This window comes from Temnothorax nylanderi, unplaced genomic scaffold, assembly GCF_030848795.1.
Source record: "Temnothorax nylanderi isolate EJ_2023f unplaced genomic scaffold, tnyl_v1.0 TNYL_tig0004_pilon, whole genome shotgun sequence".
NCBI classification, from domain to species: domain Eukaryota; kingdom Metazoa; phylum Arthropoda; class Insecta; order Hymenoptera; family Formicidae; genus Temnothorax; species Temnothorax nylanderi.
The window spans coordinates 2,075,426-2,103,300 of record NW_027249066.1 but is presented as its reverse complement, the minus strand read 5'-3'; the positions used below and the strand labels follow the sequence as shown (position 1 = coordinate 2,103,300).

Here is a 27,875-nt window from a genome sequence, read left to right as displayed (position 1 = left end):
TCTTCTGAAGCGGAGAGTTCTGAATATCTTCGTTATTCGCAGACACTTCCCAGCCCTCGTCCCATCCGGCGGCAGCAGTCGAAGACGAATGATTTTCGTCCTTATTCCGGGGGCCGATCGCGCGCCACCGCGTGCGCGCCATTAGCATAATCACGCATCTTTGTAAAGTTCGCGAAAATCTTCCAGGTAACGGTCGACAGCTGTAGATAAATGGCCCTTCTTGAGATCTCTGGGACCATTCGTTCGTTCATTCGAACGGCCTATATACCGACGAGCGGCGCCATTGTAGCGACGAATGGGCGTCGTAAAGAGTTTAACAACGCCGCGTCGAGAACAGAAAGTTTCCCTTAAGACCCTTACGGAATCGTTAACTGCGCGTATTTTAGAGTAGTTGTAAAGACGGTGACATAGGGGAATGATCAGCGGAATTGGAATCAATTCTCACTGAGCTCGGCGTGCATCAGAGACACAGAAATATTTAGTTAGCCATGTATAATGTTCTAAACATCGAACGGATTAAATGTTTGATTAATATCTCGTAAATAATTGCTGCCACAGATAGTCATAATAAACATTTTATTTTTATCTTAAATGATTATACAATTATACTTTACATAAGATACAATTACAGATACATGAAATTTATATTCAGTGTGAAAATCTTTCACGCTGACATATATGTATAGTATATGCATAAAACATGAAATAAGAAATATAATATCTGAAAGATAAAGTGTAATAAAAGGAACTCGCCGACGAGATTTCTCGGCGTAAAACGCTCGGGAACGTGGGGGCGATATCGTTTCCAATACTTGGTGCAGAATGGTTGAAATCCGTTTAGAGTTAGAAAACTTCGTCCGCCTTCTCGCCTCGCAACGTCGCGCCAGGGAAGTGCTGGCGCGTTGGCCGGCGGAAGAACAGAGGCTTTCTCGGAAAAACGAATATTTATCCGAATGGATGGACGCGAGCTAGGATCGTAACTATACTGCGAGAAGCTTGTCCTCCGTAGATAACTCCGAGGCTAGGCACCCACCAGCAGTCGCGGGCACAGACACATTCGTATTACTTAGCTCGGCGATAAACTCACCCCCGAGACCTGTAAACCCCTAACTCCCACCCGATAGTCCAACCTGCATTTTCGCCAGCATTAAACTGCCTGATTTGTCGACTCGAGTACAGACTTCCGGAGTTGGCCTCTATTATCCCTTAGGTCCATCGAGACCGGAGGAGGTGGATCTACATACATGCACGTAATGATACTCGAACTAGTCTTTTAATATAAATTATAAGTCATTTTTTTTTCAAGAGGGCTAATATAAGTAACCGCTATTTTAAGAGCTCAATCAACAAGATCGTCAAATTTTTTAAATCATTAATTATGAAATATATGTAAAACTTATCATAATTTAACGATGTGGTATGTGGCATGTTATTAAATTTTATCGCGCACGATTCACATATATTTAAAATCCTCCACGAGGTATCCAGCGCGAACATGCTCGGTTCATTAGTGGTCCTTCGCGAAGCGTCGAATGGTCACTATCGAATGGGCCACGCGTGTTCATTTCGCGACTTAATTGGACCAACAGGGAGGATTCGCGGACTCTTGTGCGGTGTTTCCGAGGTCGCTCCCGTGCGCGGTCGTTATTCTCGCGCCGGCCTCTTTCTTTTTTTAATAAACGAAATGTATGGCAGTACGGCTATCCGTGAAAAAAATGCGCGCGCCGCGTCTCGGAGTTTGACGCGTTGAAAGCGTTCGGTGCGACGAGCTCCGAAGGTAGGTCGATAGTTGCCGGACGTTGTAGCGAATTACGGGCCGACATTTTATCAATTTACGAGAAAAATCCGATTTGCGTCACGCGTGACGCGATGCTGTACGTTGGTGGAGGGACAAAGAGAAAAAAGGAGAGGGGGAGGGGAGGGGAGGGGAGGGAAGAGAGAGAGAGAGAGAGAGAGAGAGGCGAAAAAGGGAAAGAGGACTAGAAAAAGAGGGAATAGGCGGTAGAGTAGGCGGCTAACGAGTGCTCGATTGTAAATAACTGCTGCAGATTGCCAGCCGGAATGCTGACCGATCGATGCTGCGTATCTGATCTTCCGCGAAAGTGTATATACATATCTGGGTATGAGATTGCCATATCTGGACGCGCCAGGTGCGTGTGGCATTTTGAGAAATTTGCTTTTAAATCAAGTCACAGTCTGAAGGAAATTCTTCACCTATCAATAAAATTATTTGACAGATGTATTTCACATTTTTTTAAATTTTTATTATTCCGACAAAACGTTAGCTAGACAATAAATCACACATTATATTGATCGAATTCTTATTTAAACACCTTTGGCAAACTATCAAACAATAAATCATCGCGAGATTTACTCATTTGTTAATTAATAAACCGTTGTTCGATAGTTCCCTATTATATGCCATGTTATACAATATACATGAAGCGCAAGGCATTAAATGGTATTATCCCAAAGTACGATAATTAATTAGCGCGATAAATTGATCTACCGGATATTACCATATATAATCTCTTATGATTTTAATTTAGAGTAACTGTAACTTTATTATTCATTGTGAGTTTGTATCTAGTATTGATACGCAGCGAATTGTTGATTTTAATCGGTAAGATTTTCACGACACAGGTACAATAAAATATTTTATTAAATGACATTATTATATCTCTTTGCGCGATGCATCGTTATATACGTGATTTCGAGAGCTGGACGTCCATTTCGAACGACAACAGGAGTTCAAAGACTCTCGAGCGAAGTAGATATCGCTGCAATGGACGGACTATGAGATGCTGCGTGGCTGCATGATGTACGAGACGCCCGTTACGTAGACGCATATACGCAGGATTCCGGGCGATATACGTCGGTTCATTACAGGAACGGTGCGCGCGACGCTAATGTGACATCAATTATGCGCCAATAACATAACAATACATAACACGTCGCATTGCTTGCATAACAATGCGCCATGACCTCCCCCCTCCCCCCGCCCTCTCCTGGCCCCGTACCGGTTGCCCTACGATTGGTACCCGCATATCCTTCTATTGTGCATCGTGTACGGCCGATTGCCGCGCGTAATACGCCGTGTAATTCTGTCGTCGCGATATTACATTAACGTCGGGTCGTGCGGCGCGGCGCGGCGCGGCGCGGCGGCGAGTTTTCGACTACGACGAGTACGACGGTCCGCGCGCTGGATTATACAACGCGTCCCGATCGTGCAAGGTTGTGTAAGGTCGTGCATTATTCCACGTTAAATGCACCGCTTTTGCATGACCATACGAAATGGGCAATTCATCGTTGCATTCGAGAGGAGATGGAAAGAGAGGAAAGTGGAGCGCATTATAAAGTAATGTATCTTTGTGCGCCCACCGGAATAAATCGATGGATAGACAGATAGAGGCATTTGTTTATATATTGGCATTATTCGTACGTGAAGCGGGAATGAAATTCCCGCCGCGTTATCATTTGATTATCGCGGGCCTGATTTTTCGAAAACAATTATTTTTGAGATGACTTTTAGAAACGAGAGAAAAAAGCGTCCTCGAAGGCTGATTGAGAGCCATCACCGAAATGCAATTTTCGATCGCATGGCGTTCGCGCCGCGACAAGTGCACCCGAGATAGCGATCAATAGGAAATTGTTTTTCCGTGTTTGCTATCGGCCGATCAGTGCGCGGATGATTAAATTAAAATGGTTAATCCGATAGCGACAATAAAGTGGTCGGGTATCGAGATATCACATGCACGATCGCGCGATTGTGCGTCATTAATACCATATTTGTTTCCGTCGCGTCGCGTCGCGTCGCAGCGACTAGACTGTTCACCGAAGAAGAATATTGCAATTATTTAGCTACCCCGAACTTCGATAAATCTGTCGTTGCACGTCAAGCCTCACAAACGGATTTATTATTACTTGAGATTGCCATTATACCAATATATTTTTTATGGCTGCTAATTATTAAGATATTAAACGAATATTTTAATTTTAATTTTAATAGTATTAAAATATTTTTATATACAAATTTTTTTATGTATAAAATAAAAAATAAAATATCTCGCTAATAAAGTTTCTTTTATTTTTCAGCTTGTGGAGATCTCTGCAGATGCAAATAAGGTAAGAGGAAAACTCTTTCATCGCCTCAATCGCCGCCGTAACGATTCGTTGCTCTTCGCTGGGAGAATCATCGGCGGGTTGTGGATCGTTAGTTTAGTTTAGTTTCCTGCGGACGTCAATGCGTTTGTGATCCGATAATCTGTTCGCAGCTGGTATGAGCACGCGGGACCATTCATTATGTAGGACCTGTCAAATGGCCCCGACCGCGAAGCTGCTAAAAGGACCCTCGATATATGAGGCGTAGAACGTAGGTACTCGTTCCTGTCGAGTTTGCGTTACGCTCGCGTTTGCGGTAGTTCGGCGTTGCGGTCGCGATTCGATGCCCATTCAGCCGCCCCGTTTCGGTTTGCTTTGGAAATGACCCAAGCACTACGAACGAAATCCCTCGAACCGGAAAGGCAAACCGTCTCCCGTCGCGTCGCGCCGCCGGCCCGCGAATGGCCGTGGTGCGTAACGTGTCTCTTGGTGCCGCTCTGATCACCAGGAAACAAAACTGAAATCGAGCATTCTCGCGCGAAGTTGTTTTCGCGAGATTGCGACGAATATTTTTATCACCGTCGCGCACAAACGGACATTCGTGTCGCGCTTAAGCGTGGCGTGTAGACGAAAACATCTCGCGACGATTGATGGAAAATGAATTTGGCATAGTATCTCTTCGCTATTTGTTCGCGACTGTGTATACGATCGAACCACTTACATAAGAGAGGTTTATAGTCGCCGAGAGTGGATCGAATTATTGGAAACTAGAGTAAAAATACTCACACGATGAACAGACGTATTTATTCTATGTTTCCAATAAATTTTTTAATGTTAACTTCGTTGTGCATTATTGGAAAATTGCATTCTAATATTTTAATCAATATCAATATAATTTTTTTTCTTGTTTCTAAAATCAATCTACGAATAATTACTCAAGTATTTGAAGGAAATTATTTTTAAAACAACTTCTCTACATAACAATATTGACATAAATATATATACATATATATATTATTTTTATTAAATGATATATTAAATTCAACAAGTCCTGATAAATCTCGCGATGCCATTGTTTTGTAATACGCGACAGATGAGCGTAAATAAAAAAATATGCACTCAAGTTACTGACCGTCGTTCTCACATACGTAGACGAAAGTGTACAGAAGTCGAGCATATCGTAGATCCGGTGTAGCGTTTAGCGCATGTTCACACGAGCGAGTGAACGAGAGAGTCTTTATGGCAGGCAAAGAATCGGAGTAGATGGCAGGGAAAGAGCGAGCAGGTAGAGATGGCATAGGAAACGAGGGAAGTGGCCGCGCGAAAGAGGAAAGGGGCGGACGGACACGGGGTTGTATGGAGCGAGGGTTGTTATTGCAGATTGCGTGGGGGCGAGGGCCGATCGCAATACTCGGGCGATGGAAGTGAACGAGAACCACCGCCGTGTGCAGGCCCGCGCACCGGCTCTTTCGGTCGCTGATGCAGGTCTCTCAATAACGAAAATCTATACGGTTTCATTTGTCTGCTAGGCACGACTTTATTTGCGAATCGCCGAGGAGTTCGGCGACCGGGCGCGGCCCGCGCCCGGCACACTGTGGGCGAAATCGGTAATCCGGACGGACAAAAGCCCCCGAAAATAAAATTTCACGCCGCGGTGAAAAATTCCCGGGTAACCTTGCTGGCGCTCGCGCGCTCGCGCGCTCGCGAAGCTACCTAGAGTTTTATGATGCGGCCTCCAAATCAATAGGATAAAATGGCGTATATAAATTCTCATTGGTGGAAACTGCATTTCCCAGCTCTGTATACGTGCATAACGCAGTGCGTATAACTCTCCGATATTTTTATTACAACAAATTGCCATATGCCGCAGTGGATGTTTCGACGACTGTTACAGAAACATGATGACACTCGTGTTAAATGCATGTCCAAATAAAAAGGAGGATTTATATGGAAAAATACGGTCCGCCTAAAAAAAACAGTGCATTGCGATAAAACTTACCGTGTGTAGCGTGCAGAATATTTTTTTTCCTTTTTTTTTTTTTTTTTTAATTGAATATTCCATAGTGTTCGCGTTGTCAATACCTTCTGCCTTTTTGCAAACATATAGTACAAGGGCGAATTATTGAATAACTATCTCTCGATGATTTTTAATACTGGATAGTCCTTTCTTTGGCGAATGCGTGATCGGGTTAAACGCGCAATCGCGCTACAATCGAATCGTTAGCCCGACCGTTAATGAACACCAACTGACGTCGCTCGTATTTTATTTAATAGCCGAAATGGCAGGCGCTGCAGGCAGTCGAAATGCGTTTTGTAACAAATAACAATGGGCGAGGCACAGTTTGGACTCATCGGACGATAGGTGCGTAATGTAGACGCGGATTATTGCATCCTCTACCTACGTGTGCACTGTTGCTGTCGCAGTACATGCAATATAAAACGCGCCTGTCTAGGTCTGTAATTAATTAAATAATTAACGGATTGCATTGTCCCCGCGGTGATGGTTACAAACGTTTGCGACTCTAAATTATGTCTGGGAAACGAATGTGGTTTACTCTTCCAAGAAAATTATCCGGACGCTGCAAAAGTATATATATATATGAGCTGTTGAGACACAATGCGGGGAATTCCGCCGGTCCGCCCCATTCGCCGCATAATATTTCATACCAGAACGGCACCAAATAAGAAGATATCGCATAAAACGTTGGATGTTTAACGGTAATTTCTAATTCCGTCCCGCGGGAGAGCGAGTAGATAGCGTGGCAAAGAAGCGAAGAGCGTATCGAAGAATCGCGTTCGATAAATTTCGATTCACGTGTCGATACCGCAGTTTCTAAGTGTACGGAGTGCACGTGCCGTAGCCGGCACACATATTGCGTGCACGCACGCACACGTAACGCCGTGTGTGTGTATGTGTGTGTGTGTGTGCACGTAGCGGACACGCCACACTGCGGCGAGCGTAATCGCGTACATACGCACACGTTAGTTCCCTTTACTGCATTCTATTCGGTTCTATTCGGTGTTTACGGCTGAAAGCATTAACGGAGAAAGAGCGAGGCTGTGTGGGTGATGGCAGAGAGATAGAGAGGGATGGGGGAGGGGGGTAGAGGCAGGGAGAATCGCATTATTGCAACTCGCTCGACCGAGCCCCGCCGCTACCCACTACCCCAGCTGCCGCTGCTGTACCAGGGTGTAACAGACCCCCCCGAGCCTGGTTCCAGCTCCGAACCAATAAGGTCATTTTTCTCTTGTATAATCCAGCCAACCGGCAAACCGGGTATCCCGTTTGCGCCGAGTTAACGCAGAGTTAATAGCCGGCCCATAATGTATCGAAGCACCCAGGAATATTAAGGGATTATGGCGGCCGCGCACGGCCGCACCGTGCACCGCCAAGTCAGCGTGGCAAGGCTTGACGTACTTTTCGGCCCCCGTTTTTCCGCCCTACTTTTCCCCGGCTTTACGTAGCCGACTCTTGAAAGTTTAAGAGAAAAACGATAGCGTGAAAGCCAAGTGGTCGGTCTTGACTGTCGATCGTGGCGCACACGGGACTGATACGATAATGGCAGTTTCTTCCGCAAAACGTGCAGGCTGGCGATACATTTTCAAGGATATCAGGGTACTTTGTCCACAGCGACTTAAAACTTATATCAGTTAGTTGCACGATTCCTAACGGGATATCTTTTATCTGATATCTTATTTTAAAATAATTTATATTCTATTTTAAAAATACAGAAAATGATATTAATTAAAGAATGTTCTTATTTAGCTTCTGTAATTTATTTTTACTAATTATCTCACAATTACAGTTGTTATAGAACTACATTCTCTCTATAAAGAAAGAATAGCATTTTTTCTTCTTTTCTCTATATAGATTCGTCAACCAGTACGCGTATTGCATACCGCACAAATTTATTATAAATGAAGTATATTTTTGGAGAAAATATGTATATTGCAATAACATTATGCATAAAAGTCGTCGGTGACATTTAGAGCTGGCTACGACAGTGAGAGGCGGTTTAATCCAGAAAAGAGAAGTGGCTCGCCGGTACTTGCGGTCGAGTAATGTTGTTTTAAGCGCGACACTTACCACAGCGACAAATAATCATTAGGCAGAATTCAGCGGTTCGCTGGGAGGTTTGGGGAGAGGTGGAAGAGCTCGTGGCCGGCAAATATCCTTCGTACCGTTTTCGTCGTCGTCGCACGCGGATAGCCTATCTGCGTCCCTAAGCCAGATTATCCCCCCGAGATCGTCGAAATATATATTTTCATCTGTACATATGCATTTCGGTTCCGCTCTCAATATATCGGTCAGCCGAGCTTGCATCCGCGACGAATATGTATCGCGAATATCCATATACTGAGTCTCGCGTAGAAAACGTCTCGTGAATACTGTATTAAACGCAACGGAAGTGGAGGGACGATATTCGAGAAGTTATTTCGAAATTCTACATGGGATACTTACTCGAATCGTTTATCTTGGAAGTGGTATAAGTCAAATTTTGAGAGCGTTGCATCTGAGTAGAGATACCGATATTGGCGACGCACCAATTCTAGATGAATTTCCAAAATTCGTTTTGTACCATTTTTAAATGGTTTTTCCCACATGCCAAGAGTTTTACCAAAGAGATATCAATTCTTCAAACGTCTCTCTCTCTCTCTCTCTCTCTCTCTCTCTCTCTCTCTCTCTCTCTCTCTCTCTCTCTCTCTCTCTCTCTCTCTCTCTCTCTATTTTTATCTACAATTGAATTTAGCTATCTATTTATTGATTTATATAATGTAACGGTAGGGAACAAATGCGAATTTAATTAAGAAATTTTTATTGTCAATCGCTGTGTTCGAGCAATCCGATTTGACGAAAACAAAACCCCATGTTTTTTTTTCCACAACGATGCTCGGAATAAATAATTACGTTTAATCTTTCGGAAGCGTCGGTTCCCCGTTTATAATTCACCGGCTACACGCCCGGAGAATCGCGTCAGCGATTTAGTATCGTACGTGTTAACGCCGAGCCCTCGCCGCGCCGCGGCCGCCGACACCGTCCGCTGCCGCATCGGGAAGCGCGAGCGGACGGGAGACAGAGAGAGAGAGCGCGAGTTGATGCACGAGGGGCGCGAGTTTTATAAACTGGAATGAATGCGCGGGCTCGAATGCAAACTGCGGGCTCGGGCGAGGTCGCGGGGTCAAGGGTTGGAGGTTTATCTTCCCGCAGTTGCGAAGCGATACCGCCCGCCATTGAAGTTGCACAGAGCGGCATGCGGGCTGTGGCGGATGGCGGATGGCGGCGGAGGGTATATGTGGCGCAGGGTGCAGGGCACTCCGAGGGTGGTACAAGTCGGGATTCGGAGCAGATTGCGTCACTCACCACGCGATACAGAGACCGCCGCGCACTATTGCAATAGTTGCGTCCGTATGGCACGATTCTGCTCGGCCACGATTCCACACGGGTCGCGCAAGCTTCGCGTGTTTCCCTCGCGTTAAAACGGATATTGATAAAATGGCACGTTTCTCCGCGGCTCGGTAGCCTTGAGACGACACCGAGGTGAATGGTAATTTCGCCGAAGGATGCGTATTCCCGTGGAACCCTTATCCGGGGAGCATAATTGGAACGAGTGCGCGCCGCGTTACAACTACAAATCCCCCTCCTTCGCGGTTCTGATGGTGTTCTCGCACTCTCGTTCATTAATTGGTATTCAGGCAATAATCGTATCGATACGCTTAAATGAACAGGACACGGACTTCGGGTAATGCGAAATCGGTGTAGAAATGAAAAACTTGGCGTAATTAGAATCGCGCGCGCACCCACTCCTTGCGCACCGGGCGAGGGAAAATTGGCGTTTCTTTCCGCCGTTATCCGGCGCTATCTGGAATTAATATTAGCTATGGGGCGCAATTTACAATTTGCATATTACATCGAATATTATGTGACCGCTGCGACTTTTCAAGGCGCGGCGAGCGCGCGTGTGCTCGCAATTATCGAAATAATATGCGGTTCAACAATTTCGTGATCTATACAACGCGCGATATCGCGTTACGCCCTACGCCCGATATAATTACATTGAATTTAATTAAATATACACCGCGCGTGTTTCTTCGTTAGAATAGTGTGCATGCACGCTGCACGTTGCGCGGTAATAACGATGGTGTAAACGAATAGACCTCGTATCGTTAGAGTCTATTTACGTAGTAACGTTTTCAAACGATATATATTATGAGAATCGCTCATATTCATTATTGGAAATAGTCTTTATCTACCTCAACCGCGCGTGCTATATTATATGATACTATATGTAATATCATATTTCTTGTCTAAAAGAATATTTCATAATCCAAATGATTTACACATTGATAAGTTTATTGACTATTAAAACTTATATTAAAACGAATAACGATATTTTGTTCAGAATCGTTGATATTGTACTTTGCTATATTCTTACTGCTTATTGAACATTTCTATCGGTTTCACGGCTTGCCGATTATCGATGTACTTTGTATTAACACTTCGTAAAGCGCGCGCGAAGCCGTGCACGGGACTTAAGAGACGCAACGATCGCCGCTAAACTTCGTAAGGAAATTAAACCGATAGCCCGACGCGGACGCCGGGGCTCATTTGCATCAATTACTGACCCCCGAAGTTTCTTCTACGGCGAATTAGCCGCCGGGGAGCGCGTCGAATGCGAGATAAAAGGAAGAAGAGGTGGCGGCGGGACCTATTAAAATAAAGGAGAAAAACAAGTTTCGAGATAGTTGCGTTACGAGCGACGGGGGACGCATAACGATCCGTGCTCGGCGGTCGGCTGAGTTACGTCGCCCGCCGGGAAGTTATGCTCTCTGCTTATCTTCCGAATTCCGCGCTTGTCCTGCAGGACGTATCCCTTGGTGCTTCCAGCTCGGCGGACTTGGCGAAGCGTCGGTCCTGATAACCCTCGATAGAGAGTATCGTGAATCACAGTTGTGAATGGTGGAATTGCTTGCTTTTTTCCTCTCTTTTTTTTTGTTGGAAGAAAAAAGAATTTAATTAGAATATCGCGGGACATCAGCTTTCTATTGGGTGCAGTTGTACGGCATACATATTGCAAAGATATTCTGTTACATTATGTTTATTAAAAAGCAGGTTTACCTTGGCTCGCTATTATAACCACAATTAAAAGACCTTGTTATTTATTTTAGTTTTATATATAATTCTTTTATATATGCGTGCTATTTTCACTTTGAAGCGTTATTACATAAAAATAAAAGAATTAGCGCGATTGATTGCGACCATTCTTCTGCCCGATACAAGAATCGCAGCGAATGTCAGATTTCGAGGGCGCATCCGCGATTCGCATCGGTGGCGATTCACAGTATCCCGCTCGTCGGCGTTTAACGCCGAGTTCATTGATACGATCGACGCGCGCGGGCGAGCGATTAATGAAAGCGGCTGGTAGCTATAGCAGTCGTCTGGTCGAAACGCGTTTGGTATACGATGGAAACCTGGATCAGTTGAAACGGGGACCGTAAAGAGAGGCCCGCGCGGGAGACGCGGGGGTGCGCACCCCGCTATAACACATTGCGGGGGAGAGGCACGATGGCGACGAGAAAGAGAGAGAGAGAGAGAGAGGAGGAGGAGGAAAACGGGGGAAAAAAAGAAAAACGCGAAACGAGCGGCTGAATTCCGCGCTGCAGCCTCGTCGTCGGTGACCGTAGCCGCGCGGATATTGTTGGACATTCCTCGGGTCGTGCGAATGCGGTCATCTGAATGCCGGGCGCGTAAACCACGCCGAATGGCCCCGCGAGTCTGGGTCGTGCGGAAAGGGCAGGGACTGCGGAGAGGGAGGGGTAGAAGTGGAGAACGGACGAGAGAGAGGACGACGAGCACAGGGCGGTTAGGCGCGCGATACAGAGGAACGAACGGGAAGAGAGAGACAGAGAGAGAAAGGACGAGGGACAGAGAGACGGTCGGTCGTATCGTGGAAAATCTACCCACCGCTGCCGCAGCTATGCCGCCAAATCGCGTTCGCGCTATTTTAATTAATCGCCGCCGTCCGGGACGCTGATTCGCGCGAGCGAGCAAATAACGATCGAATGTTTTTCTACAAAGTCAAAGCGATCCGGGGGAAGAAATCATCCCGTCGCGAGAACGTCACCGATGACTTGATTAAATTAATGGAATCCCTCCTGAAATTGATTTTCCTTTTATTTTGAAAGTATTTAGATAAATGACCACCACTGTCGGGTGTATACTTGTAAAACATCAAGAGCACTTAATTTAATTAAGAGAACAAGAGGACTTAATTTAATTAAAAGATACAGTTTTTTTACACCACATTTTTTTATCAGAAAAAAACCCAATTGTTGTCAGAAACAAAAAAGTGATTAACACTCGAAATGATCGTGTACTCCTTTTTGCGTAAAAATACGCTTGTAGCGGACAGTGTAATCAAATCTTTTATACGTTCATATGGAAGATCTGGGGTGCGCGATAACTATCCTCGGCTCGGCCGCCCTGCCTTCCTATAATCCAGGCGTTATCCCGCAGCGGAGGCACGCTGTGTACACGGATATCGCCGAAGCGCACGGGACGCAACGTAACGAGACACGTCCGACATTTAACGGATCCAAGATATCCCCGTCGAATGCTTCAATCAGGGTCCGACGATGGCGGCGGCGAGGAGAGGGCGGCCGTGGGCTTTATACGTCATTCAGCCGAGTATACACCGGCGTGTACCGGTGCCTGCAGCCGCCGGTAGGTTTAATCAAATACAGGCGCAGCCGGTGCAGGGCGGAAGGGTGCGGCTGGTTCGCGCGGAGCGCTATTGAAACGGGTGCCGGTACTGCCGGTCGCCGCGCCGCCACCATCGTCGTTGTCGGGAGTATTTCGTTAGCGCGGCAATTGAAAAATACGAGACGAAGAAGGAGCGTAAAGTCATGCCCGCCCAAACAGCTGATCGGATGTAAAAAGGATTCAATCGATAGCATACGTAAGGTCAGGTCTTTTAAACATTGCTCCTGCACTAGGGAGACCGGCTGCGACTGGAAAACATAATTGCTTTGCATGATTTTAATACACTATGTCTATTGAATATCGAATCTATTGAATTTTTGTTTATTTCTGATTTTCTTTTCAAATAATCAGCAGCAGAATGGTCAAGCTTATAATTTCATATTTTATCTCATGACATGTAGAAAACCTAATCTTAATCAAAGATATAATCTTCAACACAAAATAAGTTTCTTTTGAGTGCGACATGCATACTAATTTTTAACTGAATTTTAGTTATGCTGAAATAAAAAAAATCTTGCTTAAACTTTTCACTTGTATTATCGTATTAATAGATTAATTGAACATTCATAAATTCGAAAAATTTACCTCTTTTTCGATCAATAAGTTATTAATCGTTTAATACGTTTAGTAAATATGGCACGATCGTACAGTGCGAAAGCAATGAATTTACTAATGCATCAATTTTGATTGCAAGAACCAATTAAATTCTGGACGTGCTTAGTTTTAACAACGCGAAATCTAGATGTATTTAAAAAAAGCTCAGCGTATTCATTAACCACCACTTTAGCGAACTGCAGCAAAATATATGATATTCACGGCATAAAGTTTTTATAAACGGCTATTTCAGTTTTTACATTTGAAAAATGGACTCTGTCTCTGTCCCTTTTTCCATCTCTACATCTCGTTTGCCAGGCTTTGTTATCTATTTTTCACAATCAGATGTGAATAACAAATAAATATATGTATCGACATCGTATTAAATTATTCGCGATTGTTATCGATTTGATTATCATCCGTTGTTGTTATCTCGCATCGTAAATATCTTCAGAATGATTTCTGGTCCTTTCACTAAGTAGGATACATCGGTTCGATTTCTACGACGCTAGCTTTGGTCCCCGGCTTAATTAAGAGCCTATGGTTTATGGCACGGAACAGACGGGTCAACGTTCCTGACGTTTACGACGCTTCGATAAACGCTTTAGCATTTCGACTATAAAGTGTTACATGCAGTCCTGGTTACACAAGTCAATGTGCGAGCTCGTCGACCTCTCTTTTTTTCGATTTTTAATTAACAGACTTGTAAAGTTCATCACAGAGTGATTCGATACACGTTGTTTAAAATTTGTCTTTTGTTACGCATAATAAACGTATTTTCGTATTTAAATTTTTTCACATATTTGACGTTTTCTTAGGAATTTTAGATAGTATCTTCTGTATCGAAAAGTATCGATATTTAAATTGACAATTTTTTACTTAGTTGTTAGAAGAATTTTAAAACGTATCAGGAATTCTAACTAACTTTTCAGAAAAGAATTAGGATTTTATCAATCATGTTCTATAGAGATGGATTGTTAATTTTCCACACAGAAGTCAGGTCAGCGAAGGCTTTTATTCTCATTATATGAAATTTATTGTAGCCTGCTGAATTTAAGAATTACGAGTATATCGGCATACTCATAACCAAAACGACATTGCCGGTTGAAAGGTACGAGACGAAGAATTCTATGGAAGAGTCCGGCGCTTTATCGCGATGTAACCACATGGGCGTGTATGATATCAGACGGGCGTCTAACACCGCTCGTGATTACTGTCATAAAAATTTATACGCGTCGTCCATCGGGCATCGGGGCGACGGTGCACGATACTTGTGTAATAAAGTGAAAACGACCGTCCGAGATTCGCGAAGGAAATAAATCGGCGGCGAGCAAGGACTTCGGAGACGATCGCTCTTTCGTACTTCTCAGTCACCCGTTGAGCCCGCCCGGGGGCCACGTATATCGCGAAAGTCTTCTGGAAACGATCCCGCAAGTCGTAAACAACCCCGGAGCTCGTCTAGCCTTCCAGATATATGACGTAATATTTTTGTGCGTGACAGATCCCGCGGGCATTTCTACGGCCATCGATCGGGGTCTATACGCATCGTGCTGCTTGCACGCAACGGTTTCTCCGCGTTGCTTCTCAATCCGAACAGAAACATAGTTAAGATTATTTCTGTCGCGCAAAGGAAATGATTCTATATACGCACTCCAAAGCTGTCATTTGTCCTCGTGTAAAGAAAAATCACTTTTATAGATTGATTGTTTTTAACAAGGTCCTTTGTGTTGTGCAATTCTTATATTATTCTTGGATATGACACTATAGGTAGCTAAGGTAGCATGATAATTAAGTGAATTAAATGACAGATTCTTTTTATTTTTATCTGTTTTGATCAAGCACCGAAAAGACGTGGGAGGTACTAAACTTAAGGAACGGCTTGGTCACAGGAGAGTAAACAGGAAACGGCTGCCGTCGCGGCAGTATATGCCGGTAACAAGATATTGACACTGGCCGATAATGGCTGTTGGGCTAGCTGACGGGCGCAACCTGGCCGAAAAGTCGAGCGGCGACTTGAGAAAATGGGGTTGAAATTGGTGAGAGGCCTCTCTGTTCCTCTCTCTCTCTCTTTCTCTCTTTCCTCTCTCGGGAATGGCGAGCTATCCGTACGGTGTTCCTTCAAGATACTTTTCCGCTCCAGAAATCGTCGCTATCGATTGGTTCTCGGTATCGGAATGTCGACTAACTGGCGACACGTTCCCACAAGATTGGAGTATCCCGATTACATGCGTTATCGCGAGCAAAAAATCGATTTTATAATTTCAACGGATTTTATATGCTTCTTAATCCTGCAATCGCGCGTATTTCACACCCCACAACATTTTGTAAAAAATCAGTGTTCTCGACCCATTTCAATACAGAACTGGTTATTATCGAAAAAACATAAAAATTAAAGTTTTAACTTGTTAATATACAATACTTTAAGATATGTACAATGAATAATATTAAATAGAAAACAAAAAATATTAATTAATTTAATATTTATAGCATGAATAATGTGGGGTGTAATTTACATCACAAGTGCCTTTTACATTTCAAATTTTACGCTCCCACACGGAGGGTTAAAATATTCGTAACCAAATTTGCGATCGTACTATGGCTATCTTACATTTGTTTCATGATTACTAGATGCTAAAATATTGCATTCGACATTTTGCACGGATTTGAAAATGATGTACATTTAGTATTTGCTCTTAATATTCTTACGAGAAAATATTGGATAACGTTACGTAAAATTTTTGGCTTAAGCAGGCTAATTTTTGAGTTAAAAGAAATGACAAGTATTCCTTGACTTTAAATTTCACAAACGTCATATAGGTTATTTATATTGTACATTATATCGCGCAAAGTATGATCGAAGTGAAATGTAATATAATTGGAAACTTAACACACGCGAGACAGATGGGGCTTGTTCGATTCTACGACATTCATATTCGAGTGGAACGTGCTGCATTTCGAGGAACACGATCTTTTCTCCGGGAATATCGAATAATCCGGGACACATCTGCCGGTTTGAGCCGATATCCGTCTTTGTCTCCGCAATAGTTGCCGTGTGATTTATACGCTAGAATATTGGCTCCAAGATGGCGTTACATCTACAGTGATGGATCGGCACGTCCTAGTACAATCGCCACGCGAAATCACGACTTCCAAGTTGTTTCGCTTATTTCCAATGTACTGCAGCGTGAATTATTCAATACTCTGTCGCTTATCCCTCGCTCTCTTTTTCGTCAGAGTTTTCTAAAAAAATACAAAAAAAATACATTCACGTACCGAGGAGATTTTTCAAATGACTTCCAAGATGACGAAATTATGTCGCAGAAATTACGGGAGGGGAAGAGCTGTCGTTTGATAAAATAGTCTGGCTCTTTCTCCGCTCACTTCTTGTCGAACGAACAGATAGGTCGTCGCCGTGTCCCACTCGAACGAGACAATATTGATGTGCGATGAGTTCAAGAGGTCCGGAGCAGGCACCATGGAACAACTTGCTCACCGTCGATAGGACGAGTGTCCTCTCGTTTTTCGAGTGGAGATAAATGCGACGGAGGTCAGTTCCGGTTTTAAGACCGATTTCGTCAACGGGGGAACTGCCGGTAACATTCTTAATGGAAACGTCAGACGTTGATCCCGTAGCTACCGCAATCGTATCTGAATCCCTCCCTCACGGTTGCATCTATCACGGAATAGATGAAGCTGATAAATCTATCGTACCATCGTGCTAATCGCTTCGTATTATTCGTAACTGTGAGTTATCGCGATCGAGGAGCTACATTTATCAAGGGTGCGCATCGCGCGATCTTATTGTTATTCTAAACCGTTGTCTCGCGGCTTGAAGCTTACGCAAATATACGGCGTTACATAGTTGAAGTTTCATACATGTTTCATCTTTAATACATAACTATGCCCGGGGAGTAGTAACATGCCTCGTCTAGTAGGCCCCTTGCGAAAATAATGCTGCTATGCGCCCCAGCACCAGCAGCACCAACAGCAGCAGTAGCAGCCAGTAACAACGGGTGCAACTTTGTGCACGTGGCTGCCAACGGGGCGGTGCGAGATATGTCCGGGGTGCACGCCTTTCGTGAGAGTGCCGCATTTGCAAGACGAAACGGTTTCATTTCCTGGAATCCATTTTAGCACCTCGCCTTCTGACAGGGTATTAGTAGTACATAGCTAAACCAGAACGAGCCGATTATACGCGCGTGAGCACCGGTGTCTCGTTTGTCGTATTCGTGTGGTATCTGCTATTTTCTCCGCCAATCGTAGCCGATAATGCTGTTGCGTTGCAATTTCAAATGCATCGATCTTTAATTGACATCGATTCTACACGTGTTCCGCAGCAGCATGGCTATGATTAGAGCTTGTAGTTGAGCCTCGCCTTTGCTATTAATTATATTGTAACGTGTATATACTGTTTAATTTTTCAAATTCCTATAGATTAAAACAATTTCTTTTTTTTTTGCATTTCTTAAATTTAAGCGGGACAATAGAAGACGGGCATTACGGATTCGTCGCGGTACTTACCCGAGCGATAATAATTCATTTAACAATATTTAAGTTTGAATATGCCTTGCGTCGTGTTTTAAATTCTTCGTTGATTTAAATCGTTTGTTAACGATACAGTGATCTTGCGTACGTGTCGCAAAATTTCATATTGAGTACAATTAATACTCGGGATCGTCCGAGTGTGAGGTATTGTGCGATCATTGTATTCCGGTAATTAATATGCGCGCGAAATTAACTGTTCTCGCGGATGCTATATTGTGTGAGTGTCATGAAGGAAATTGAGAGGAGGAAGAGGCTTGGGGAGGGGGGGGGGAAACATAGTTCACAATATTACATATAGTTCACAATTTTGCCAAGTTAGTGACGCTATGTGCACTGTCAATCCAATGTGGACTTTGGCAATCGAGGCAGTTGCAGCCTTAATATCAAATGTTTAATATAAGTTCGTGCAAATTAGCACAAACTTGTCACCCGAAATATACGTTGAGGTTAATCCTCGTTGGTTTTTTCATTGCAATTTTATCCTACCGATAGAAAGATCTGCATTTTTTTTCGCCGCAAGTAAAACATCGGCGGTTGCCGGCACCGCCCTGACGCTGCGGGACACGCAGCGAGTCCTCGTATTTTATGCAGTTCACCGCGAAAGCGACTGGCGCGCGGCTATAAACCGTAATGTATTAGCAGGGAAATGTAAATTGAGCGCAAAACCACGGTTCGAAACAATGCTTTTAGTCATGGACGGGGCAGGGGTGTCGGCCGACGGCCGACGGCCGAAGAGCGAGCCCGCGCGCGCGATGCCGGCTACTTCGTAAATTAACATTAACCCATTATAAATAAACGGTAACTCAAATTAATGCTAATGCCGTATCCACGTATTTAAGCCGATAGCGCCCGGATAGCGTGGTGCTGGCCTGGCACGCTCGCCGATGTCGTATCGCGAGTATCAATGGCCGATAGTTGACAATGAGATTCATCGGCTACTTTGCTTTACATATATAGAATATACTCACACACACACATTCTCTCTCTTTTGGCTCATATTAGCGACCAAACTAATGAGAATTTCGATTCAATGATGTTTTATTACGAACTTGCAAATTAGAAAGGTTTTAGTGATTTAATCCCAGATTGGCAAATAGCTGATAAGATCTTGTGCATTATTTAAATTCAAATGGATTTTACTTTATAGGAGTTTAATTCTAACTTTCCGATCAAGATACTTAACGTTGAAAATGTAGAAGTTGCGAAAGAAAGTGGCGTGAAACGAAAGTTTTGTTAAGAAGATGTTAGCGCCATTAGTCTTGTAGTTAGTACGGATTTTAATGTGCTCGTTAAATATAAACGTATACGCATCTGAGCTATTTCAAGCTCGAAGTCAGGCTCGAATACGGGCGTGTCATGTGTATTTTTACATGGCACTTGACTGCAATTATGGGTGCGGGTGATGGGAGCTCTCGCATGAAAATGACGAGAAGGAATTGCGCGCACACGAGACGCGCGGTGGTAAACGGGAGCGTGTGATATCGAATTTCGATACTAAGACGATTCGGGTGTCGTCATCACCGGCAACGCTTTCGTATCTGACACGCTGCCTCGGTTCATTATACGGCGACGTTGGCGGCAGGGTGAGAAATGAGGAAAAAGGGGAAGGGGAGGAGAAAGCTGCAAAAGGACAGATACGCGAGAGGAAGCGAAGATGAGACCGAGAGGACGGGAGCGCAGGAACAAGGATGGCGAAGATGAGAAAGAGAAAGAGAGAAATAGATCGAAGGCACGAGATACGTTATCTGAATTCAAAGCAGACATTGTAACAATGTTTCGCTTTTGCCACCGCGTGCATAATACAAGGTATCGAATTCGGGGACATACGAGCATGCATGCAGTTAGATCGCTGGTGGCATCGGTTTGCCGTGATATTAAGAACGGCGTGTAAAAGAGATAGAACGCAACATGTGGCCGGTGTTACCCAGTTTATTATCTCCGATAATTTTGTTTCTATTTTTTTTTCATTAAAATGCATTTTAATGAGGATTTTTGCGAAAAATGTACAGAAATGTCTCATTAAAATACATTTAAATGAGATATTTCTGTACATCTTTCGTCTACTTTTGAACTATATTATATATTATACAGAAGTTACTGAATGTGTGGTGCTTTGAGTAGCGCTTAAGTTTTACAGAAGCTTACGCGTCGTCTGTTCTAACTCGCTCTAATGCGGAAATATAATTTTATACCTCTGTAAATTTCTAAGAATGCCGAATGTACTCGAGAATGTACTAGAGCGAAGATTAGTCGCATTTTATCCTCTCTCTCTCTCTCGTCTTTCTCTTTCCCTACGCGCATCCATCTGCGTATCCAGCTTGCGTCCGCGTCTTCTGGCGTTAATCCCAGTTTCCACTCGTGGCAAACGCAGCCTCACGAACGAGTTTGTCAGTGAAACGGTGCACTATTAAATCCTAACTGCGTTCGCGAGAGCGTGCAGGGCAGCAATGCGCAGTGAATGCACACATTGAATAAATTAGAGAGCTGGATAAACACACGAGAATCAGCATCAACGTCCTCTCCCCGCGGTAGAGAGAATGCGCGCCACCCTATCTCTGGCCTCCTCGCGGTGGCCTCTTCGTTTAGTCGTTTCCAACGACGCGTGCTGTTTTCGTCACTGTTGCCGGATAAAAGTGGCTAACGCGCGCGTTTCTCGTTCTACTTCCACTATTCTGAGCAAAGGCGCGTCGTAAACGCGTAGAATTGTTCATTCGCGTTAGACGCGTGCGTCTCTCGCTTCCGCGAATCCTCCGTTGCATTCCGCACCGTTTTTTTTTTTTTAGAAGTAGCAATATTACCCGGCTCTTGCACGGTTCGTTCGACGCACGCGGTGTATTTAGGCTACAAACACGGCGCACAAACACAGAGATTTGGGTTATACGTGCATAAACACGACGTGTGCGAAGTACATACCGGGAGATTTACAATGCATGTGAATCGGGCGTTTTGATTAACGACGAAAACAACGATGCGTCAGTCGGGCGTGCGGGGTAATTTCTCAAAGCGATTATCCGCCCGCGCGGGTCGCGACGCTCCGCTCCTGATGAGACTGTACCTCACGGCGCGGCGCGGCGCGGCGGCGGTCCATAGTATTTAGACCGTGGCCTAACCCGCTGCAGGTCCCGGCACAGGGAGGCCGGGGCAGAGGGGTGGTAGTGCAATGTAATTAATAGGGAGCACAATGGCTGTCTTGTGGAGACCGGGACGGATGGGGGTGGTTACGGAGGCAGGCGGCTGCGGAGGCCGCCAAGTAACGCGAGGGGTGGTCGTAATGCGTCCTGACGGATGCCGGTTGAGGGAGGCGACGTCTCCCTGCGTGGCGGTGACTTCTGGGTCACAATAGGGTGCTCCTCTTCTGCACATTGTGCACGGCGACAGAACGAGCGCAGAGCCTTGTTACACACGTACGTCAGGCATCCCGATTTGTTCCGCGAGGAAAACAGGCCCGCGCGCAGTTTCTCGCCATCCTCTTTCGTTTCTCCTTGCTTTCGCCGAAACTGCGTTCCGTCTTCGCCGCAACTATGATGTTAACTTACCTTTGAGAGATTACGCGAACTTTTTTTCAGCGAGAAATACCAACTTTTTTTCCATAGATCATATACGCTAAGGTATGAAAAAAAGATATGAAAAATCTTCTGTCATCGCCTAAGAGTTCGTGCTAAATCGATTTTCTCAGATTAATCACTCACTAATTAATTTTATTTAACTTTACTCACGGTTAATAATACTGATACTTTCCAAAAAACATCATTTATGATGGGCAGGATTTATGGAGATTGTAAAGGTTTCTATTTATACTATAGAATCTAAAGATACTCTAATTAAGGAACTTGTATGTTCCACATTCGTGTTAAATCTTTACATGTCGCGTAACAAGTTATCGCGTTGCCATACATCGAACACATAACTCGAGCACGCGACTTGCATCTTCACTTCTTCGAGATGCGCTTACGGATTCAAGCGCCGCGCCTGTGCCTTATCGGCGTGCCGCGTTTCAGTTCTCAGTACTTATCGCGGTCACCGGTACACGGGTCTATGAGCGTTATCTCCAAACCGGAATTAACCAGGCGGTGCCGATGTATCTTGTTCGTGCCGAAACAGCCCGGATGGCACGGCTGACGCCCTCCCCTAATGGTAATTCTAAGCACGGGCCGACCTTCCCACACGGCAGTTCCTCAAAGTCTCGGAGCTAGCTATGCCCTCGTATCAAGACGAATGTGCACGATGCGCGCACGAACCCGGTGGTTGTTGCATCCCTCCGCGTCCTCCCTGAAGGGCTGAGCGCGCGCGGAGGGCTGCTGCGGTCTATAACGGCTAAACATGCACGGCTGAGCACGGATAAATGATTCAGAGTTTTAGAAATATGGAAAGTGGAGTGGCTTTAGGGTGGATAGGCAGAAGCGCGGAGACGGAACGGAATACAGAGGGGTTCGGTGATAGGTGTCTGCCTATCGAGGTGGGCGCGCGATTGCCAAGAGAAGTGCTCTCTTCTTGGATACGACTTTCGAATACATGTATACACCTTTGCCCCGACAGTGGTGGTCATTTCCAACCGATTCACGAAGAATTCGCGATACCCTGCCTCCCTCAACTCGGCTCGGCTCTGAAATCAGCTTGTGAAATATGCCCGGTCGCGTTTACGCGATCATAATAGTTATAGATATCGCGCGATTCACGGCCGGTCGGATCTATTCTCGATTTGTAATACCGGCCGATATTCGATACTGAATACGGAACTGGAATTGTATGGCCCGATGTATCTCGCTATCGCCGCCGAATATAACGAAATTTCGCGACGGGCCAACGATTTTGACTAATGGGCAGGAAATTGCTGGGTACTCTTCATAAATCAGAGAGTCTAGACTTCGATTATGCGGTGAAACGTTGAGTGCGAGTCGCTTTATTGATCGCGCTCACATCGATCGGACGAAGTTGTTATCGCATTATAAACAGGCGGCACAATCGGAATGCAACGATATGTTCGACCTGTGATTGAAAGCACGGCCGCATGTACCAGGAATCTAAATATTATTGCCGCGAAATACCACCGTGATATATTACTGACGGGGAAAATTATTTCATGTCTTATGTAGACGTGTCAATTATAAAATATATCTCAATTTAATAAGCGTACCATATTTAAATTTATGTATCGTTCCGTAACGCATTTCGCGGTCCGTTATCCTTTAAACAAAAAGAGAGATAATGAGTATAGGAGAAATCACGGCGAGCCGCTCTCTCGCTATTATGTTAATTTCGTTTTCCCCGAGAGAATAAATTTCCTTTCAATTTATACCAACGCCTGCCTGGCCCGGTTATGACCGACCCAGTTTACTGTCTGGAGGATGATATTCTGGCGTTGAGCGCCTTCGCCTCAGTCTGATCCGAGGCTTACCAAACTTTACTTATATCACGCTCTCCGTTCAGCCCTCGTATGTGCTTATATACGGGCTTGCGCCTATACCGGACGAGCATTTATCGAATTCGGTGCGAGGGTGGGCGTGGAGGCGATCGGAAATTAGGAACCATGTGGCGAGAGAGTCCCGAGTGTCGGAATTTCAAAACGTTCCGACAACTCGCCGAGCCCTGGAAAGAATGTGAAACTCGCTCGAACTTTACACATACATCTCATAATGCGCGCGCGCACGGGTATATGTGTACATGCATGTAAATATATATGTATGCAACGCAAGAGGAGGGAAGGGGAGAATAGTGCCTCGCCGAAAGTCTGTACTCGATATGAGTCGGGAGAGAACCGACGCGTATACATATTATTTATATCGTGAACAAAAGTATGAAGGATTAGGTAACTTTAAAAAAAAAAGGCGATAAAAGATATTATCAACACGAAGATACAATTGCATCTACATTTATAATACGTTTATGGTGTTCGATAGTTTGTCAAATGTTGCCTGAAAAAGATGCGGTAATGCCTGCAGAGTAAACGCCACTCTGATTTATTATTCATAATTCAATGCATAATTCAGTGTATATCCGAAAAACATCGTCGGCCCCTGTATTTAGCCTCTGTAGGAGGCGGTCAACAATGATGTCACGCTTCCATTATGGAAATATCCGGTCTAGTTCAATTTTGTTTTCAGTAAGCAACGCCCGATATTTAATCAGTTTCAGCCAAATGTTGTACCGTACAACCGCTATAATGTAGGTAACGAAATTCTGATAGTACCCACGAGAGCACTTTTATTTCCAGTTTAACGTTATCGAAATAGAGAAAATCAATTTATAATGCCAACGGCGGTTATAGGCTGCACGGTTTCCTGCACAATTATCACGTTACGTTAATTTCGCTGTAGCCTACAATTAATAGGTTATTGCAAATTTAATCAATCATTGTATTATAAACTTCCCAGCCGTCCGGTCTGTTACGTATATAAGAATGGTTTCGCTATCCGGCGAAAACAACGGAAACGCGAGGTGGGCATTTTAATCATAGAAAATTTATATTAATGGTTCATACGCCATAATTGGTATATTTCATAATTCGCCGGTAACGCCGACGATGCGGTCGGGTGCGGTTTGACCTGACATGAGAGAGCCGGGAGTGTCTCTCTCTTTCTCTCTTTCTCTCTCCAAAAATCAAAACCGCTCTCTGTTGTCGCTCTACTCACTGGTTGGTTGCTCTTTTTTTCGGCGGAATAACGTTAATTGATTGGTAATCGCTCGCGCGTGGGTCGCTACGTCATCAAGAATGCATAAATATTTGTTGTTCGGGTGCGGCGGGCAGGAACGCCGTTAAATGCCGCCGTCATATTGTGGCCGTACGGTTATTAAAGCGCGCGCGAATGCCGCGCGAGTTCGTGCGGCAGCTTTATTCGAATAATTTTCAAGTGGCCTGCTATACATGCATTGGCGGGCTCGACCGGTTGGGGCGGAAATTTAAATCCGGATGCGTAAGAGCGGCATGCGTTAAAATGTCACCGGGCGTTTGTAAAAATTATCCGACTATATATTCATTGTTTTAATTCTTGGCGTGCGCGAATCGCAATCTGCGTGATGTACGAATAAATTTGCGCGACCACGCGTATAGCGCTTGGAGTTTATTTAATTTGATTTTTACGCGGAAAAATGCCGTAATCGCGCGGTCGAATGCTCGCGTATCATGATTTTTCCATATATTTCTCGACGGGCCTCCCGGCGATAAAATCACGAGGCCGTAACACATCGGGTTCTATGGCTCGGGAAATTGGGGTCTCGAATTTACAACGTTCTTGCAAGTAAACCGAAAGAATTACTCGCGCGATACACGTGTACCACCGTCTATCCCAGACGCGAGGAAACGCGTCGCTGCATTCGAGTTATCGCGCTGCCGTTGGCTCTGTCACGATTGTTTTCGGTTCGGGTGCCAAGACTGTAGTCGCGTCCAGGCGCGAGATCCTTCTTTCCTCCTTGTTTCTCATATTTTTTTCTTCTCATCGTTGATTTACCGACGGGTAATTCCGTTAAGAGGCCACCGTAGTCGATTTATGACTCATCGAATGCTCTAATTCACTTTTCCGTCCCCGCCGTCGCGCTTCTTCCGCCGTCCGCGTTTGCGATCTCTCCGCGCGCGGGATGCGTGTTTCGCCGATATATACATCCGCCGTTACTCGCGAGCGCGCCTTCGGAGCCGCTGAAAACACCCTCATCGTTCTGTGGCGCGCGATCGTTTCCGTCTTTCTGCGGGCTATATGCACCTGGACGTGTATATGGAGAGCGATGGCGAAGGAGAGAGAGCTCCCGGTAATTGATTGGCTCTAATCCCAAACTCTCGTGCGCATCGGCAGTTCCGGTGTAATGCGGCTTTACGACTTTCGCGATACGCCGCGGCGCCGCGCCGGTTGAGCCGGTTCCTAGGTACTCTCGAGAGCGGAGCACCGGCTGGATGCGAAGCGAGGTAAACGCCACGGCGATACGAGAACGGTGAGGGACGAATTACGTCATTTTAATCAATTATTAAACTTGTCGGAAGGAACGGTCGTCCGCCCGTTCATCCGAGAATTGCCTCTACCGGGTGTTGAACTTCAAAATACTCTTTATTTCGGCGCTATCAATGCATTTAAATGACTCCTGCGAGCTTAAATCACAAGTTTAAGTGGACGGAAGCGACTTGTAAATATCGCGAATGACGATGACGACACGAGCTTCACGTCGTCTCGTACGATGGCAGGTAGGCGATGTGCGAAAGCCTACTTGCAAAAGTTTCAATGACATAAAGTTACGTTTAAGTGGCGATACAAACGACGAGTATTGTGTTTCACCTCGTAAGCGTGCGCGTGTTATTCGGGGTCAAGTTTCACATTATAATGATAACGAGAAAGCTACCTCGATGCGGAAGACCCAGCGGAAACAGTTTCAGGTCAGATCCTCGTGAAACCTAGGAATGGTTACGCGCAAAACATTAAGTTGCATCACGGTACGCTGAAGATTTCCTACTTAAGAACACGTTCTCTCTTAAAAATGCGACGTAACAAGTATATAATTTTGTCTAATTCTGTGTTAATTTGTTTTTTTTTTAATCAATAAACTATTCTTTCGCAGTGTATCAAATGGTAAATTTGTTTTTCACTTTTACATTTTGAAATAATTTGTTATATTAGAATCGAAGAAAATTCTTTGTCAGTATTTATTTAATAAGATATCTTTTTATTTTATACATCAAACATTTTTCAGATTTTGCAAAAGCGTTGAATTCGGCATAATTCTTATACGTAATTGATTCAAAACAATGAATTTTTTCTTTGCGAAACACTACAGATAAATTTGAAATTACTCTTATATTTAAAATCATATGTATTAAAATAGAGAAGAAATATTTTTCTTGATGATACATGTATTTTTGCAATGCTTTTATGTATCTCAAAGAGTTAATTTTCACATTTCGGATAAAAGCCGAGAAGAACGCGACGAAGCGGCAAATAATTTTTGGAACATCGCTAACGGGTAGCATCTTGCTGCGTCTGTTTGCTAATGTTTGGCGCTAATCTGGCAAATCCCGTGGCACCCTCGCGCATTAAAGTCGGCCTTAGATGAGCCCCGAGATGGCGAAGGAAGAGAGAACGAAGGGTTACGAGAGGATGGTAGTTTGAACGGGAAAGAGAGAAGCGGAGAGAGAAAAGGAAGCGAACGGGCTTACAGAGGGACGGAAAGGGCGTTAGACGAAGGTACGGTGCAAGAGGTGGAGGTTGTGTGGTAACACTACTTGGCGATGAGGCTAATATGCATACGCTCGACCCGGCCAAAGTTCACTTAGATCGCATTGCATTGCATTACGCGGTATTACAACGGTGCTCCATCTCGTACACGGCGCGACCGACCGGTGGAGGAGGGTGGAACAGGTGAGAGAGGAAGGAACGGAATCCCTCCGGTGACCTCGTGCGTTCCTTGTCGCCATGTCCTGCGTCCCACTCCTCCACCCTCTGGGGAGATCCTCTGACCTTTACGTTTTCCCCGATGTGACCAACCCTGTCCAACGACGTCCCGTTTCTCGAACGGTAAAGGAGCTACGCATGCTTAATAATTTACGCGGCACAAGTGGCCTGGAACTTTACCGTGAGTTATGTCATACTTGCCTTATGCATTCTCGCGCGCGTGGACACGGGGCCGAGCCGTGTCGGTACACACGTGCACGTATGTACATCCACGGTTGGCCAATACCGGCTGGATGATATCGCGTATGTGTCTATCTGTGTATGAGTGTGTGTGTGTGTGTGCATGGAGGGAGCTGCCAAGGTAACAGCATCCTACGTGCGTGAATTATTGCACGTAGGCTTTCTAGGGCATATGCGCCTGATATCGTAGAGTTATATTTTTCGGGTGTCTTTCTCGCGCGTGAACGTGGCGGAGAAACCGCCGCTGGGACACGTTGGGTTGGCTG

General features: G+C 44.8%; 1 protein-coding gene across 8 annotated transcripts in view; it reads left to right on the top strand.

Annotated features, from left to right (window-relative positions):
- Positions 1-27,875, top strand: part of LOC139773910 (uncharacterized) — a 394,169-nt gene that overhangs the window by 19,187 nt on the left and 347,107 nt on the right. For all 8 annotated transcript variants that reach the window (XR_011718453.1, XR_011718452.1, XR_011718454.1 and 5 more), the window contains exon 2: positions 4,096-4,125. Coding sequence is in view for 4 of the 8 variants with exons in the window: in XM_071708767.1 (XP_071564868.1) it covers positions 4,096-4,125 (30 nt within the window). In the remaining 4 variants the exon portion in view is untranslated. The remainder of the gene's footprint in view (positions 1-4,095; positions 4,126-27,875) is intronic.